The sequence below is a fragment of the Ruditapes philippinarum genome, unplaced genomic scaffold, assembly GCF_026571515.1.
Source record: "Ruditapes philippinarum isolate M1 unplaced genomic scaffold, ASM2657151v2 ctg10259_1_1_1_1, whole genome shotgun sequence".
NCBI lineage: Eukaryota > Metazoa > Mollusca > Bivalvia > Venerida > Veneridae > Ruditapes > Ruditapes philippinarum.
Genome location: NW_026867345.1, coordinates 7,860 through 27,210, shown reverse-complemented (window position 1 = coordinate 27,210; position 19,351 = coordinate 7,860). Strand labels below are relative to the sequence as shown.

The window sequence follows — 19,351 nt, the reverse complement described above, 5'->3', positions numbered from 1 at the left end:
CTATAACCAAATAAGTCGTAATCAATCTTTAAAACTAGAGTAATGGAATAAAACAGCAAATAAACCAGAACGTTTTGATCTCTTTGAAACTGTAGATGAGATAAGCATCACAAAAATCTTCATTTGAATATGTTTGCAACCTTTCTTCTGTTGTATCTTTCTTTTTCTTACTTACCTATCCAAATCACCCATTTCTTATTCAATTTCATCGTCACTTTCGTTCCTTTGGAAATATTTCTTAGCATTTTTAAAGAATTTCTTCTCAATATCCATTAACTGTCGCCTCTTCTGAGCTGTCATTATTTCTTCTCGATAGAATTGAAGTTGTGTTGCTCTGAGCAACTTATCACTTACATCTTCACTGTAAAAAATCATTGTAATCATTCTCACGTTGAAAAAACTAGAACTGCCACTATCATGGCGTGAATACCCCCGCATACAACTTTGTCAGAATCAACAGTGGCCATTTAGAGCTCAAGGACAACCTCCCTGCCAAATCTGAGGTTACTAAGCCAGTGCATTGCTAAGTTATGTATTCTACATGCTTCAAATGTGAAAATGTCAAAATCAATACATTGCGGACAGGACATTCTTTAGCAATTGAGAAGAAAAGCTTTTTTTTTTGTCAGGGTCCCTGAGACCTTGACCTTTGACCCAGTGACCTCAAAATCAATAGGGGTCACCTTATAGTCATGATCAACATCCATGCCAAATATGAAGACTGTGGGTCAAAGGAATCTTAAGTAAATGGGTGGACAAACTTTTTGAAGTCAAAGTCCCTATGACCTTGACCTTTGATCCAGTGACCTCAAAATCAAAAGGGGTCATCTACTAATCATGATCAACATCCATGCCAAATATGAAGACTGTGGGTCAAAGGAATCTAAAGTTATTGGGCAGATAAACTTTTTGAAGTCAAAGTCCCTGTGACCTTGACCTTTGACCTTGTGACCTCAAAATCAATAGGGGTCATCTACTAATCATGACTAACCTCCATTCTAAATATGAAGACTGTGGGTCAAAGGAATCTTAAGTTATTGAGCGGACAAGCTTTTTGAAGTCAAGGCCCCTGTGACCTTGACCTTTGACCTGGTGACCTCAAAATCAATAGGGGTCATCTACTAATCATGACTAACCTCAATGCCAAATATGAAGACTATGGGTCAAAGGAATCTTAAGTTATTGGGTGGACAAGCTTTTTGAAGTCAAGGCCCCTGTGACCTTGACCTTTGACCTGGTGACCTCAAAATTAATAGGCGTCATCTACTAATCATGACTAACCTCCATGCCAAATATGAAGACTGTGGGTCAAAGGAATCTTAAGTTATTAGGCGGACAAGCTTTTTAAAGTCAAGGCCCCTGTGACCTTGACCTTTGACCTGGTGACCTCAAAATCAATAGGGGTCATCTACTCATCATGACTAACCTCCATGCCAAATATGAAGACTGTGGGTCAAAGGAATCTTAAGTTATTGGGCGGACAAGCTTTTTGAAGTCAAGGCCCCTGTGACCTTGACCTTTGACCTGGTGACCTCAAAATCAATAGGGGTCATCTACTCATCATGACTAACCTCCATGCCAAATATGACGACTGTAGGTCAAAGGAATCTTAAGTTATTGGGCGGACAAGCTTTTTGAAGTCAATGCCCCTGTGACCTTGACCTTTGACCTAGTGACCTCAAAATCAATAGGGGTCATCTACTAATCATGTCTACCCTCCATGCCAAATATGAAGACAAAGGGTCAAAGGAATCTTAAGTTATTGGGCGGACAAGAAAAAACCGACGGACGGCCGGACGGCCGGACGGACAAGCTGATTCCAGTATACCCCCCTTACAACTTTGTTGTGCGGGGGTATAAATACGTGAACTGCTTCCTTAAATAAAATAAGTTCTTATAATTTTATTTTCTAGAAACGTTTTTTTTTTAAAAATCGTTATAGACTATAGAGTTTATATCGCAATAAGTCTTATTATATGTTGATAACAGCTGGATATTGCGTATTTTTAACAATTACCATACTTTAGCTAGACCTTCACTGAATGAAATTATTTTCGTTTCGAACAATACGCAGTTTATGGTATCTGTTTTATCTTTAGCAAATATTTATGATTTTACGTTAATTCGATTTACATTCCTTTATAATTTTGAACGATTTTCACGTGCGTGTACTGTATATAAGGGAGTATATGTGTAAAAGCCAGAACAGGATCGCATATTGCGGCGCATAAATCCGAATCCGTACCGGCTTTACATATTGTTTGTCCGACCTTTGAATATCTTTTCATATTATGCGAGCGGGTGGTCTTTAATATCTAATCTCAATTTAATATAATCTGCTAATTTAAAAATCAGTCAAATTTACGGTATATTGAAAAAAGAAAGAAAAGGAGTGACATCCGCCATTTACCGCAACGTTCAGCGTAAGTTATCCCCCTTGATATGCTTAATTTTTGTTTTAATTTTTCTAGTTATGAATACCAGATGAGTGCCTAAAATATTTATCTAGGGATCATGTTTTAATATTCCTTTTTTCAGTTAGGCAAAATCAGTTGGACCATATTACTAAAGTGTCTGTTTTCTCCATGTCAACAAATCAAAACACGAATACGCCCGTTTTAATGCTGCCTATACATGTCAACACGTGTAAACAATAAACCGTTAACGTTATATCCGGACGATATCTGATAGTTGACAAAAATAACGGGAACAAAATTCTGAAAAGATAGTAATCAATTGTAGCCAAAGGGGAAAAACTCATGCCGAAAACGTTGCGGCGAATGGCGGATGTCACTCCTTGTCTTTTTTTATAATACCGTAAAATTTTACCAGTTTTAAAAGAGACAGATTAGGTTCAATTGATAATATATTTTTGAGGCCATATACTCGGATAATACTAAAAGATATTTAGATGTAGCAGAAACGTTTTTAAAAACTGTTACACGATTGAAATCTACGGTCCCGTTCTCGAGTTCCTATGGTAAAAGCGTCACTCGAGGTCTGTATTTGACAGGATTAAATTCGTAAAATGACAGAAGAAAGCAGTTCAGATTAAAAGAGGGCTCTTATTGGAGAAATGCAAGAAATTTTCGACCAGAAAATTTCAGAATTGAAACACGATTTGAAAGCAGAAGAAGAGTGGACAGCTGATATTTTTTGAATTCTGGAGAAACATATTAAGTTCTCCTTTTCAGAAATCTTTATTTAAAGATTATGTACCGGAAGTGTTCATATATTCTGATGCGTCAGCGGTGGCTGGTGCTGCATATATTGACTATGATGGTTCTGTGGCACATAAAATATGGTCAGATTATGAACGTTGTCAGAGTCCGACGTATTGGGAACTGTGAGCAATTCAATTTTGTCTGGATAGCTTTATTTCAAAATTTAAGGTTAAACAGTTCAATGGCATACAGATAGTAAGAACTGTGTAAGCACAATAGAAAAAGGTAGCACAGATTTGGTATTGCACAATTTCGCATTTAAAATATTTATGTCATGTGCAGAAAATGATCTTTAAATGTTATTTGGATTAACTGCTCGCTGAATAAGACGGCAAATAGTTTAAGTCGCATTATTGTGTAATTATTAACACAAGTGATAGACTTTGGCAAAGACATGGTAGATGGAAAAGTGCGACTGCTAAAGATGGTATTGTGAAAGATTCATTAAAAAACAGATTATCTGTGTCTTTGAATTTAGATTTATTAAACATAATTGTATTGAAATTTGATTTAAAACATTCATAATGCAAAACTTATTAAATAGTAATCAATTTATTTTAATTTGTTTTATACAAAAATAATACATCACTTTTTATTTTGAGATAAAAGCCCTACTTTTTTTTAACTTTTATCTGCAATTATCCTGCAATCTTGCAATTGTGGAGACGATAGTAGCTAGGGTTCGATCCTAGACTCTGACTTACTTTAGAATTATTGGTGATTACATGCTAACAGTTATTAATGTTATTATTTCTGATTTTGTTTCTATTACGTACAATACTATAAATTAAGCAATTACATATGTTTAATTATTTTTTAAGAGATATTTGCAACTAAATATATTCAGATGAATATTTTATTACGTTTAAGAGTCTTGTTAATTTATGTAGAAAACTGTTGAAATGAAATCACAAAAGTCTAAAGAACACAGAATAAGGCCAGGGTAGTTAAGTCAATGTGTTACATTCAGAGGCCAGCATATCTGAATGTAGTCAGAATGACTAAAATATTTGTCAATATTACTTTTGTAGACTTTTGGTCAGGATGACTGTTGTATATGACTGTTGCATAGGCCAGGGTGACCGAATTTGGTCAGGATGTCAGTTGTATAGGCCAGGATGGCTGAATTTGGCCAGGATGACCGTTGTATAGGCCAGGATGGCTGAATTTGGTCAGAATGACCGTTGGTTAGGCCGGGATGGCTGAATTTGGTCAGGATGACCGTTGTATAGGCCAGGATGGCTTAATTTGGTCAGGATGACCGTTGTTGTATATGCCGGGATGGCTGAATTTGGTCAGGATGACCGTTGTATAGGAGCAGGATTGCTGAATTTGGTTAAGGATGACTGGTGGGCCAAGATGACTGAATCTAGTCAAGATGACTGCTGTAAAAGCCATGATGATTGATTTTGATGGATGATTGGATCTGGTCAAGATGATTAAAGTTAAGACAAAGAATTTTCATTAAGGTGAGTATAGTTTATTCTGTTTTTCTTTTTTTTGGTCTTTAAATTAATGTAGTTATAAATTTTTGAAATTTTCAAATTTAATGGTTGTAATGTATAGTGATTTTCTTCAATGGTGTTTTCTTCATGGAGTTGTTTTTCTACAATTTATTTCTTTCTTTGTTTGCTCGATAATTCTGTCAAATACAACGACCTAAACCTATAATGTTTGTTGTTGTTGTTTTTGTTTAGAAGTATTTGAGAATAGAAAATAATTGATTTACTCACGGTTTACAGAGTAAATGAAATTATTTTCGTTTCGAACAATACGCAGTTTATGGTATCTGTTTTATCTTTAGCAAATATTTATGATTTTACGTTAATTCGATTTACTCTGTTGCGCATTCCTTTATTATTTTGAACGATTTTCACGTGCGTGTACTGTATATAAGGGAGTATATGTGTAAAAGCGTCACTCGAGGTCTGTATTTGACAGAATACAATTCGTAAAATGACAGAAGAAAGCATACATATTCCCGTCCCACCCACCTTTTTATGTTCTGTTTTTTTTCTCAGTCTTTTCATGGTTTCAGATATTTTCAGTTGATTTCATCATGACTACGCCGAAATTCGAGACAGCCCTCATTCCAGCAGATGTTTTTTGCAATAGACTAGAGAAATTATTGATCTTGAAATGTGATAATCCTGTCAAATACAACAACCTAAACCTATAATGTTTGTTGTTGTTGTTATTGTTAGGAAGTATTTGAGAATAGAAAATAATTGATTTACTTACGGGTTAATGAGTAAAGGTGATTAATACTCCCACCAGCAACCTTGACCTTTGTACAAATTAAAGATCTGAAGAAATAATTGAACTCAACCTAAAGTAAATGATTAATCAACTGTACAAAAAATTATTACAATTAATTGCAATCCGAATCGGGGTCTTCATATAAGTTTTCTATACACCAAGTTTGATTACAAAATCTCATTCCTAATTGTATTTATTGTCCGAAAACCACTTTTCCCTTTTTTTAGTAATGATGATCTTGACCTTGACTCCAGGGGGTTCAAATGCAATACTAACCGGGGTTACCACATAATGTTGCTATATAACAAGTTTGATTACAATACCTCATTCCAAACTCTAGTTATCGTCCGAAAACCATGATGTGGACAGACCGACGGACTAACCGACCAACCGACCGACAAGCTGACTCCCTTATACACCCTCCTAAATTTCGTTTGTGGAGGTATAATAAATCTGTAAGCATATTTTCAGACTTTACTCAAGAGACGGAATTAATAAAATGAATAGGTTTAACTAAGAAATGAAACATGACATTGTTTACTTTCCTGCAAAAAGATTTATCAATGAGTGTCATACATACGAAATTCCTGTGAGGCTTGTATAATCTGGAATCGACAGGCGGTACACCTTTCAACAAACTAAACATGTCTTAATTGTGCTATCAAATTTCTGGTATTTTAACATACCTTGCCGGTATTGTGCCGACGTCACTCTCAGAGTCAACCTGAAAATCAAAGAGTGTTTTGATTATACATGTATACAGTATCAGACGATGTCAAATCGTTTCTTCTTGATATTAGATTTCACTGTGTATTGAATTCAAATTATCCCATGAAATTGTTGGTTTTGTTTGTTTGACTGTTTGTTTGTTGTTTGTTTGTTTTCGGTTTTTTTGTTGGTTTTTTTTTTTGGGGGGGGGGCTGTTTTTTCTTTTCAAATCACTTAAATTAATACATAATTGCTTGATAATCCATAGTTATCTTTGCGTTAAAATAACGACATAAACGCTTTTGTGCACTTACGAAACCTAAAGACTATACAAATCGAAACAATTTTGGTTTTATCATAAATATATTTTTTTCTAGCATAATAGTTTTGACTGAATCCTACAATATTCTTTTCTAGCATAACAGTTTTAGTTTAATCTTGTTAATTCTTTTCTAGCATAACCGTTTTGGTTTTATTCTAAAATATTCTTTTTTTTAACATAACAGTTTCGGTTTAATCCAAACATATTCGTTTCTAGCATAACGGTTTTAGTTTTTAATATCTGGATAAAGGGTGATCCCTCTGCAGCATTAATCGCAACAAAATTTCATGAAATTGCAGACTCTGTTTGATTGAGTCTGTATCTTCTAAAATATTCATTTCTAACATAACAGAGGTTTTATCCTAAAATATTCTTTCCTAGTATTAAGACGGTTTATTTCTTGAGAAACTATTTTTTAAAATCTTAAAGGAAATATCATAAATCAAATATTCAATCCTTACTATTACAGTGAAATAGAAAAAAAAGGAACCCCTATAAACGCCAAAAACTACAAAATTGAAAATGTTGCAGACTTGGTTTTATTGAGCCTGTTGATGGACGGTACTGGAAAATGCACGTTACCGTCCCCACCCTCTAGCACCGGCTTAAACAAAATTTAAACACGAAAATGGTGAAATTTTGAATTTAGAAACGTCCGCAGATGTGTTCATCATAAAGATTTCAAATACAATAATAATTTCCTAATATATATGCATTCTTACCGGGATCTGTTGAGTAGATATTGGAGTTGTGACAGTTACATCCTCTGTAAATAATAATACATGAATAAATAAGAGACAATGCTTTCTAAATAAACAGCAAACATATAGGAACAGTTAAAGCGCAAATCTGTCTGCGACTAGTGCGTGTACGGCATAGATATTCAAGTGGATTAGTCTACAATTGGTACAATTTCAATGAGTATTTCAAATGTTGATGAAACAATTATTTTCGCTACTATAACTTCCTTATGGACTATGTCACTTTAAGGGCGTTTTGCAGATGGCACACTCGAACCCAAAACGGGCACTGTTAGAATACTTATATCGACAATATGCCATTTGAAATTCAAATGAGTCACGATCTTGCTCCACAGTTTAATAATCATGCATTTGTTAATGATTACAATTGATTTATGTTATTTCAGATATTAAGTTATATATACTGGCATGCCCGGATACATTCCGTGATTCCTTTATCCCGAGGAATGAATTTAAAGTTATTCGTTTCATTTAACTTTAACGTGCATGCTACGAAAACACGTAGTCCCCTACACAGTAAGTTAGGTTGTTCTTGGGTGGCCGGATTTGTGATAAATTTTGTGTTAATAGTGATTTGAAGCGGTTGAAGACAGAATAAATATGTTCCAAAACATGAATGCATTTGTGAAAAAAATGCAATGCCAGCCTAATTGTTCTTGCATGGTCATGTTCTAAACTGTTACACATCATAATTATGACATCAATAAATCAAAAAATCAAATGAAGTCAGGAAAATAACTTCTACGTTCAATGTACATTTTTATCAATTCTCTTTTTATAAGCATGTTAAAATGGATATAATTATCAATTTTTTGCATTGCAGTATAATAATGCACAAAGTATGTTCAATTTGTTGTTTGTAACTAATCACTCAGGACTATCGGCCTTCGTCATTTTATTTCTTCCCATTTTAACTCAAACCGTGCATTAATCTACAACAATGCACTCAGAATTTATATTTATTTCCTAAAAATTGGTATTAATACCGATAATCCCTAAAAGTTGAATGGACTGTTCTAAAATTAAAGAAGGGCAAATGATCAAATCTATAACGGAAATTCAGCAGGATTTATTTTTGTGTGAACAAGATAAATCATCATGGACAAAAGAACAAATGTTCTTTCAAAAAATGACATGTTGAAAAAAAAAGAGAAGATATACTCACTTTTGTGAGTTTTGTATATTTTCATGGGTGACATTGGACCGTAACCTTTACTATTTCTCGCCTGAACTTTGAAATAGTAGGTAGTATCAGCAGTAAGGTCGGTGATAGTCATGGAATGTTTATCTCCAAGAACACCTTCTACGACCCAGTCGATGTCATCTTTTGTATGATCAGTGGTATAGAACACAAGGTATCCTAGAAATGCAAGCAGAATGTAAAGTTCAATCATTTATATGATATTTTTTATGTAAGGAAATGTATATTTTGATCATATTTCATTTGTGAAATTAAAAAAGTCTCAAAAACACAAGCAAATGCATATTGTTCAACCTGCTTGAAACAAAAATAAAAAAATCTTAATCTGTGTTAACAATTGTAGCCCTCTTTGTCAATGATTACTTTTCCATTTCCTTTTCAAGGCAATATCATATAGAATTATGACCTAAACGACTTTCCACTGTTATCATGTTCTATATATTACATGTACATAAAGGTGAACAAGTTGATCAAATATGAATTATGTACATTATCTTTACAAACGGTTGTCTTAAGAGTTGTCTTTCCTTGCAATAAGGACTGTTCAAACAGTATGCATGTATTGTTACACACAAAATACAGTTAAAAGTTAAAATGTACTAACATACAATACATCATGAACTTGGGATGAAAAATGAAAGATAAACAATGACATGCAAATAAGGTGAATTGACACATGTTGAAATGACGTAATAAAGAGTAAAAAAACATATCTATACAAGTATCTTAAAAGAGCGTGACTCTATGAAATGAATTAATGCACTGTTTTGTTTCCGAAACACAAAAACAAGTATAGACCTATCAGGATAAATTAATACCATCCATGTTACAACCTGGGCAATAGTGACAACTGATTTTATCGCATCTGCTCTTTTAGAAATAACCGCAGTCATTGACTGCCACTCTTCTAGAACCAATGGTCTTTATTTAATACAAAATATTAAAGAAATTGGCTTAACAGAGACATTGGAAGGAGGAAATGATACAACAAAAATAAGAGAAAATGTGCTCAGAAAACGGATTTTTTTAATAGAAGTTACTTTTTGTACATAGGAAAAGAAAAGAACTTAATTTAACAAGTTACAGACAATATCATTGAAACATAGATTGTTTGCATTTAAAAGAGCTCAATAATGAAGAGGAAGGAAGAAAAGCTTCTTTTAGCAAAAAGGAAGAGGAACTTTTATTTGTTTATTTGGATTTTAAGTCAAACCAACACAGTAAAGGCCATATAACAACTTTTCAGCTTTACAAGTGGAGGAACACTTCAGATGCCCATTCCTGCATTATCCCGGGCAAGATCCGGCACCTGAGTACAACCATCAACAAACATCTTGTAAGCTAGCTGGATATATTCCTCACATGAAAGAATCCAAAGTCTCTATTCAAGCCACTATAGGGAGGGACAAGTTGGTGACATTAACTACTTAAAGAAGTGAGCTTATCTTAACAAGTTTGGTAGTTTTGTTGTCACAACTAAAACTATCGCTGAATTCGATTCATACCCCCACCAATGTCCTTGACAGAAGACAACTTGGAAAGGTGGTTAAGGGAATGAATAACTTTAGTGGCACAAATACATATACATATCAAAATACAAAACAAAGTTATCTCCCCAATCCCCCACGCCACACTTTTTTTAGTTATGAAACTTGACCTGCATATCTTACTTGCGACACTTTGTATATATTTGAAGTTTCAAATGATTATCTGTTCTTGTTTTAGAAATAAATATTCAAGTACAAGTTAAAATTTCAGAACATTTTCTACGTCAATTTTTTACCTTTAAGTGGGCCTTGACCTTAAGCTTGCACAAGGGTAAGATGGGTTCTGCACATTGCCCAGTTTGGGTTAACATTTGAGTCAAGTTTGAAGAAAATCCTTCCATTAGTATAGAATTTATAGAGCGGACACGACATATTGTCCAGTATTTATTGTATGTAAATTTAAAGACTTAAAAAGGAGCATACTTCGTCAAAGTGCAATACAGAGTTATGAAACTTGACCAGCATATCGTACTTGTAACACCTCATATAACTTTTAAGTTTCAAACAAATATCTGTGCTAGTTTCAGAAATATTCAAGTACATGTTAAAGTTTAAGAACATTTTCTAAGTCAATTTTTGACCTTCAAGTGTGACCTTGACCTTCAGCTGGCACAAGGGTAACATAGGTTCTGCACATAACCTTGTTGAGGTGAACATTTGAGTAAAGTTTGAAGAAAATTCTTCCATTAGAATATAATTTATAGAGCGGACACGACATATTGTCTAATATTTGATTGTTTGTAAATTTATAGACTTAAAAAGGGGCATAACTTTGTCAAAATGCAATACAGAGTTATGAAACTTAACCTGCATATCTTAATTGTGACACTTCATATATACTTTAAGTTTCAAGCAAATACCATTTCTAGTTTCAGATATATTCAAATACATGTTAAAACTTAAGAATATTTCTAAGTCAATTTTTGACCTTCAAGTGTGACCTTGACCTTAAGCCGGCAAAAGTGTAACATGGGTTCTGCACATCATCTTGTTACGGTGAACATTTCAGCCAAGATTGAAGAAAATCTTTCAATTAGTGTAGGATTTACAGAGCGGACACGACATACTGTCTAATATTTGGTTGTTTGATATTTGACCTTCAATTGTGACATTGACCTTGAGCTTTCACATAAGCAACATTGTTTCTGCACATTCCCTTGTTCAGATGAACATTTGGGTCAAGTTTGAAGAAAATCCTTCAATTGGTATAGGATTTATAGAGCGGACACGAAAATAGAGACGGACGGACGGACTGAACGACCGACCCGACAAAGCGAATCCATTATAGCCTCCCTCACCACCCCTACATTTTGTGGTGGGGGTATAATGACACCGTAAACCTTTGAAGCGCTATTTTAACTAAGGCATAAAGAACTCCCATCAAAGACAGAGAAATAAAGCTCGAGAAAAAAAAACATTTTGTAAAGATGTTATTCAACAAAGGTGGGTTAAAAAATTCTCTTTTTTATAAAGGCATGGGAGCAAATTTACCAAAGACAAAAAGGGCTCATGTTTCAAAGGCAGGAAAAAAATCATTTAAAAAGGCAGAGGAAAAGAGCTTTTTGGAAAGGGTTCATTCAACAAAGGCTTAATGTGCTCAGGTAATTAAGAAAAAGGAAAAAGCTCATTTGAACCATTAAAATAAAGACATAAAGGGAAAGATTTTTTTAAACAAGGACTGAGGGACAAGGTTCATTTATAATTATGTAATTTTGGGTATCTCTTCAGGGGTATCAATATATACAAAATCTTCTCTTCAGGTTCGATCATATGTAGTTTATTGACAAACCAAATCTTTACATTATTTACAACAGTTCATCTGACATATTCACAAAGTATACCGGTACATCTTGTAAACCAACCATCAGTCTACGTAATCATATAAGCATGTGAACAAGGTAGGCACTGAAATAGTAAATAGTAACAATCCTTACCAAATGATTGGAGATTCTTATAAGTCATATAAAGAGTTATCTCTCTTTTATATCATTCATAATAAATATACATTTTACCTGGAGTAGGTAAAATACCCAAACTAACTTGTGGTTCAAATCCACAGCTATTTATACATCTCCAATTATATCAAAAACATAGTTCATAGCTAAGTTCATAGTTCTTAATTATAGCAGTCCATTACTCAATGATACAGTGGTCCCTGTGCTTACACTTAGTTGTAACAATGCAAAAGTTATTAGAATTCAATAATTCATCAAAGTACCTAATATATATAAAACATTACACTCATAGACAATAAAATATCAACTTACAGATCTGTAGGATCTTTAGCCCTTTTACACAAATAAGATATACGCCATCATCCACACAAATGAATCTCACCGAGTGCTGCTGTGAAGAACAATGCATTAATTATTATATACATGCAAATTAGTTGAGATAAGTAAAAGATAGAATAATTAGGATTAAAAGTTGAAAGTAGTAGCCATCTTGGATTTATCTTCGAAATGAAACATGTACATTACTTAGCCAAAATAACAAAGAATAATTCTTTAATAAATTACTTCAGCCATTGCAATAGTTACCTTATACAAAGATGAACTGTTTCCAACCAAAAAGAAACATGTTAAAGTGTAAAAAACATCATAACTTCTGAACAGAGAGACCTTCCTCTCTCAATGGCTACCAACCAACGCACTGAACGAAATGAAAACGAGATTCACGTGACACGTACAAATTCCCGCCAAAGTCAAGGGGAAAGCACTCTTACATAAACAATATGGATAAAAACACAGGAAAGCTGGGGAACATCTCAAAACACAGATTACCCGAAAAATACACCTTGTTACATTCTCCCCTGGCCTGTTTAAAATGACACCTGTCATTTTCCAAAAATAATGGTTACACCACCTTAATAACCGAACTATCTGAACCACCTTAATATCAGAAACGCCTGAACCACCTTAAGGCAATAAAGGTCACCCTGATATAAAATCATGATTATAGCAGGTAAACTTCAGCACACATATCCCTGTGGAATAAAATAAATTTAACCACATAAAAACTGTAATAAAGAAATTGTATTACAATATTAAATACAATACTCAGTTTTTTTTATCAAATATAATTCTTTTCCCAACAAATTCTGGCTACACTCTGAAAAACAAGACTCATTTGTTAATAAAGCAATTTCCTGGATATTCTGGTCTCTGAAAAAAATAAAGAGATGTTTAATATACTTCCTTTTTCCTCCCCACTTTCAAAAATTGCATTCCTGCAATATAAAACATACAATATAAGGCACATAAAGATTAATACTAAAAACAATTTTTTACACATAACTAAAAACATCCAAGATTTAGTGTTTCCATACAGAACTGACCATATTCTCTGCAATTTCTGTGCTCATGTCATCCAAAATGCCTGAATTAAACAAGCTTTGTAGAGCTTTCAGTCTGGAATCAACAGATCTTGTGGTCATCTGATATGTTTGAAAATCTGACATCCATTTCGGCTTTTTTCGTACCCTTTCTGATTTTCTTGGCCCTGAATCTTTAATTTCACTTTCTCCTTGTGTGTTGATACCTGTATTTTTAAGACTGTTCTCAAAACTTTCATCTTCCTGGGTTAAATCTATTTCTTCACATAAATCTAATTCTGTCTCTAAATCTTTACTCTTGCTGTCAGTGTGACTGCTTTGAGATTCATCTTTATCTTTTCTTTCTAGATCTTTTTCTGTATTTACTTTCTTCTTAGTTATATCCTCACTTTTATCATCACCTGTAGTCTTCTTTTTTGGTAAACTTGTCCATTTTTTACTGTAAGTACTTGGAGTCCAGGCGTCCCCAGATTTGAATGTATGTAATACAATCTCATCTCCACTACTGTCTTCTTCGTCATTGATGTCGACATCATTTAAACATTCTCTTTTATCTTCTATCTTTTTCTTCTCTATGACCCTAGTATCATTAATCATGGCTTCTCCATTATTTGATTCAGAAACTGGTTCTTTCTCCAGAAACTCTAATGGATATAAATGATTACGATGTAGTCTTCTTACACTACCATCTTCTGATTTTACATCAAATACAGGTATATCAGGGTTGGGTTGGCCTATTATCTTACAAGCTTCCTTTTCAAATTTGTCTTCAATTTTATGTTTTCCTTCAAATGCTAGGATTCTTACCAGAACAGTGTCTCCAACTTTAATTTGAGCTGCCTTTGCTTTGCGATCATAATAATGCTTTTGCTTGGATCGTGCTTGATCAGAAATCTTTTTAACTGCTTCTTGTGTTGATTTTATTCTTTGCTTTAATTCCTCTACATATGTTTTTGGATCTGCCAAATCGCTAGAACTTTCATTTGTGGGTGTTTCAAATAGAAAATCTATAGGTAACCTTGGCTTTCTTCCAAACATCAATTCATAGGGTGTAAACTTTGTGGTCTCATGCTTAGTACTGTTATATGCAAAAACTAATGTCGGCAGGTATTTCTTCCAATCTGGCTTCTGATCTAGTTGTAAGGTGCCTAACATGTCTAGAAGTGTTCTATTGTATCTTTCGGAAATTCCATTGCCCATGGCGTGGTAAGGAGTAGTTCTTGACTTGTCTATATTGAATAACTTGCCCACTTCTCCTTTGCCTTTCTCTCCATAAAACAATGAAATGCGTGGAAATTTAGAAGATGTTGTCTCTGGAATATGTACCGAAGCACCAGGTTTGATTCCTGATAATCCTGTCCCGACGTGCTTGATAAATGCTAAAAGATCTTCCTTCGTTTCAATGCCTTCGCTTCCATCTAGTTCATGAAATGCTTCCAGAAGTTTGCGATCCTTTTCTTCCATTGCTTTAGATTCTTTTGAAGTCATTTTCAATATATATATTTCCTTTTAATATATGTTGCGAGGATTCACTGCTGAAGAATAACTTCAGTTGTCACGAAATCCTTCTAAAGAATATATCCACAAATTTAAACACTAAGTATTTCAGTGTATATAAATTTATCCAGTCTCTCTTTTCCAAATATTCATAACACTGCATTCATAAATGTCCGATATATTTCAGTATTTGAATATTTTCAAATATTTACAACATGTAATCACAAATGTTCACAGCGTATTTTAAAATACCGTATAAAATAAAGACACGAAAGCTGCAGCACACCGAAGTATATGTTGCGAACAATTTATTTATTACCGTAACAAAGTATTACAGTAATAATGTTACGTAAAGTTTAATATTTATTGCAATCAATGTATTTGTTTGCAATAACAAGTATCAACACAATGAATTGTGCATGGTTTACTTAAGTATTAATTGCAATCAATTTTCTGTTTGCAATAATAACTCAAACACATGGAATCCCTTTTTATACCATCAATACTGTCAAAACTTTTTAGAAAGTATTCATGATAAATATTTAGTTTAATTGAAAGTAGATGGGGAGGGGTGTTTTAACGTTTTATTGCTGGGGGGGGGAATGAAATAAACACAACTGGTTGTCTTGTATGGTACACTTTATGTGTATATATATGCTATGATAACCTCCTAGTCAATATACTTTTAATTACTTGACTTCAAATTGTTAAATGAATATAAATTTCATTCAACAAACAAATTGTTTACATTTGAAGAATAAATTAATTAATTAAAATATTTTATTTTTAATTAATCAATTAATTCATAAATATTTACTGAGTGTGAAACATCAAAGTCACATTGTATTCTTAACCAATGTAGAATATTAAACTATTTTTATCTGCAAAGGAAATACAAAATTATCTGTTATAATTTTATGAAAGTTTATATTCAATGGAAATATGCTCCCGCTGTAAGAAAAAATATTATTAATATCTAAACAAATATTTTATAAATACTTCAAAGTGTAGTTGTCAACCTTTTAATTGATAATTATTTATATGCTTTTTATTATCAATAGATAATAGGTCTACTACTGTGAATTAATGAATAAATATCAATTCACCAAATTCTCCCAACTAAATCAGCTGTCAAAATATCCAATGTCAATGTCAGACATAAATCTAGGACAGTTTTCAACCAATCAGAACACAGAAACAAAACACACCTCCAGAAAAGTTAATCTTGAAATAGTCCCTACTGTAAACCTGTTAACCTTGGACAGAAGTAGGTCAATCAATACACAATACCATAAACACCTTAATGGAAGAGACAAGTGTCTATTTTGGTTCTTTTACAATGGCTGAAGAAACTTACAATTTTTTGAATTTTTTCTTTAAATTTTATCCAAAATGGCTGAGAGATTTATGTGGTTAAGCTACTATTCACCAGAAAAAGAATTTGTTAAACTCATGCAGTACTTAAAGTTGGTTAAGTGCAGTGCAATTGTGATCTCACTTACTTACTTCCGCTTACAATATCGCACCTTTTTTTTTAAAATAAAATAAACATAAGTGTATGCAAAATACAGATTTCTTAATCAAGGTCACTTTAAACCCAAAAATATGTACGTAATTAACTAAAAGAAATAAAATAAATTACTGGAAGAAAAAAATAAAAAATACCCGTACTTAGTTTTTTTTTACCCTAAGTGACCTAGATTATTACTAAAATTATTTTAACTCACTACAGTTGCACATAGTCCTAATTATAAGACCTATACGTAACCTATTTCATATTTATCATTCATTAATCTGATATTTTACATTTTTCATTTTCCATGTTACGTTAGGTCTTAACAGATCTTTGCAAAATCGTGTAGCAAAAAAATTGACATTAGACATCGATTTAGATCTAATGAATTTAAACAATTAAAACAGCGTGTATTCACATTAATTTTGACCTATTTATGAACAAAACTAAAAAATAAATACCTTTTAACAAAATAATTGAACTGTCACATCCGAAAAGTCATGATTAAATCCTCTCATTTAATTAAATTCCTTGTACAGCCAATATACAAATGGCCGCCATACAGTGCGCGAAATCTGATTGGCTAATTCAAATGCAAGCGTTTAAATGAGTCCAGAAGTTTCTAACGGAATATTTTTTCAACGAAATAATTGCCCATGCACCGTCAGTGTGTTCGAATATATTTTTCCGTTCAAAAAATTGGAATCAATCTGTAAAACGCTTTACTTAACCAGTATGGCCGATGAGCGAAATAGACTGATATGTATATTTTATTTTTAATTGATAAGTACATTGTTTGAAAGTTTTTGTTAATGATAGACCATGCATTTGAAAAAACAGAAGATAAGCTTTTGAATAAAGCTTGAAAGGCAAGTCAACAGACATTTTTTTAAATTTTCAAAATGCTACGCGTTTTTGAGCAATAACTATTAGACGTCAGGCTTGACCAACATAAAACTATAACAAGCCTGTAACGTCTAATCTATTGGACTACAGTTGCACAGAGAGGACCACTGCTTATCTAACCACAGTCAATGTCTTTACATACTGTCACTTTACAAATAATCCTCTGTTGATGATCTTCTAACCAGATGTGTTCCAAGTCTCGAAAAGTGTCCTCTGTCAAAGGTTGATTAATCTTTCCTACACTAAAGACATGTCAAATTTGCATAGCACAAATATTTATCAATATTTATGAAAATTGTTAATTAATCTTCTATAAAAAATGTTTGCTGTGAAGTATTGGATTACTTAAAACATTTTGTTTATAAAATATAGTCTTTACAGTACTTAAAATAATATTTTTTTGTTAATTGTAGACTAAATTCAATTCACCGTTGCATTACAAAATAATACAACTCCTTTCAGTGTCCAAAATGAATCACTTAATACAAATATCACTTCTGTAACAGATTATAAAAGTCAATGTTGTCAATCTTCGATCTGGATCTTGTCGCTAGTTAACTACATCACTGGGGGCTCCATTGTAATTTTGGGTATCAATATATACAAAATCTTCTTTATTTACAACAGTTCATCTGATATATTCACAAAGTAAAACCCGGTACATCTTGAAAACCAACCATCAGTTCCGTAATCATATAACCCATGTGAAAAAGGTGGGGAAACTAAAAAATAGTAAATAGTAAAACCCTTTTCCCAAAAAGGGTTTGGGGAGTTTCTTATAAGTCATTAAAAGGGGTTATCTCTTTTTTAAATTATCATTCATAATTTAAATATAACTTTTCCCCTGGAGAAAGGTTTTAAAAAAAAAAAACCCCCAAACAAAACTTGTGTTCGAACCCAAAAGTATTAAAAATCCCAATTATTTTAAAAAAAACATATTTTAAAAAGCTAATTTCCCTAGTTTTTTAATTAAAAGCGTCCATTACTCAATGTTTACAGTGGTCCCCTGTGTTTAACACTTATTTTGTAACAATGCAAAAGTTTTTAAAAATTCAAAAAAATTCCCATAAAAAGAAAACCTTTTAATATATATAAAACTTTACTATATAGACAATAAAATATCAACTTACAGATCTGTAGGATCTTTAGCCCTTTTACACAACAACTAAGATATACGCCATCATCCCACACAAATCCACACAAATGAATCTCACCGAGTGCTGCTGTGAAGAACAATGCCATTAATTATTATATACATGCAAATTATTTGAGATAAGTAAAAGATAGGCATAATTAGGATTAAAAGTTGAAAGTAGTAGCCATCTTGGATTTATCTTCGAAATGAAACATGTACATTACTTAGCCAAAATAACAAAGAATAATTCTTTAATAAATTACTTCAGCCATTGCAATAGTTACCTTATACAAAGATGAACTGTTTCCAACCCAAAAAGAAACATGTTAAAGTGTAAAAAAACATCACAACTTCTGAACAGAGAGACCTTCCTCTCTCAATGGCTACCAAAACCAACGCACTGAACGAAATGAAAACGAGATTCACGAGACACGTAACAAATTCCGCCAAAGTCAAGGGGAAAGCAACTCTTACATAAACAATATGGACTAAAACACAGGAAAACTGGGGAACATCTCAAAACACAGATTACCCTAAAAATACACCTTGTTACAATTATAAAGATGAAAAAAGCTAATGCAAAAAGAACTGTGAAAAACAGTGCTTCAGTATAAGTGATCATATGATCATTGATGTTAGCACTTTTTTAAGTGTTGAGAATTGAGTACTGCACAAGACTGTGCTAGGGGCGTGAGGGATGCTGCACTTATTCAGTATCCCTCATGTACAGACTCAATCAAACCGAGTTTGCAATTCTCTTGTAATTTATTTTGTGATTATTGCTTCCGAGGGATCATTTTGTTTCCAGATGTTTATACTTCTCAACAGCAGGTGTCAAGTGCTGTGTGGCAGCTGTAAAAAGTCCCGTAATTTACTTCAGAGTTGTTATATCCTTACTTGTCCATCGGGATCATTGATTGCCAGCAGTATTAAGTGTTTGAGAA

General features: G+C 32.9%; 2 protein-coding genes across 3 annotated transcripts; both read right to left on the bottom strand.

The window, feature by feature from the left end:
* Positions 1–217: 217 nt before the first annotated feature.
* On the bottom strand, positions 218–17,351 carry LOC132735793 (uncharacterized). The gene is made up of 7 exons (XM_060722789.1): positions 16,828–17,351; positions 8,440–8,634; positions 7,236–7,279; positions 6,170–6,207; positions 5,807–5,936; positions 5,466–5,511; positions 218–361 (listed from the first exon to the last, which is right to left on the bottom strand). Exons 2-7 carry the CDS (start codon positions 8,549–8,551, stop codon positions 351–353), a joined length of 381 nt encoding a protein of 126 aa, XP_060578772.1. The 5' UTR covers positions 8,552–8,634; positions 16,828–17,351; the 3' UTR covers positions 218–350.
* LOC132735792 (uncharacterized) lies at positions 11,719–16,830 on the bottom strand. 2 transcript variants are annotated; one of them, XM_060722787.1, is made up of 3 exons: positions 12,563–16,830; positions 12,290–12,368; positions 11,719–11,927 (listed from the first exon to the last, which is right to left on the bottom strand). In XM_060722787.1, the coding sequence occupies exon 1, from the start codon at positions 14,842–14,844 to the stop codon at positions 13,336–13,338; it is 1,509 nt and encodes a 502-aa protein (XP_060578770.1). In that variant the 5' UTR covers positions 14,845–16,830; the 3' UTR covers positions 11,719–11,927; positions 12,290–12,368; positions 12,563–13,335. The 2 variants fall into 2 exon arrangements, with proteins under 2 accessions (XP_060578770.1, XP_060578771.1); XM_060722788.1 differs by having other exon boundaries at positions 12,290–12,365.
* Positions 17,352–19,351: the final 2,000 nt, after the last annotated feature.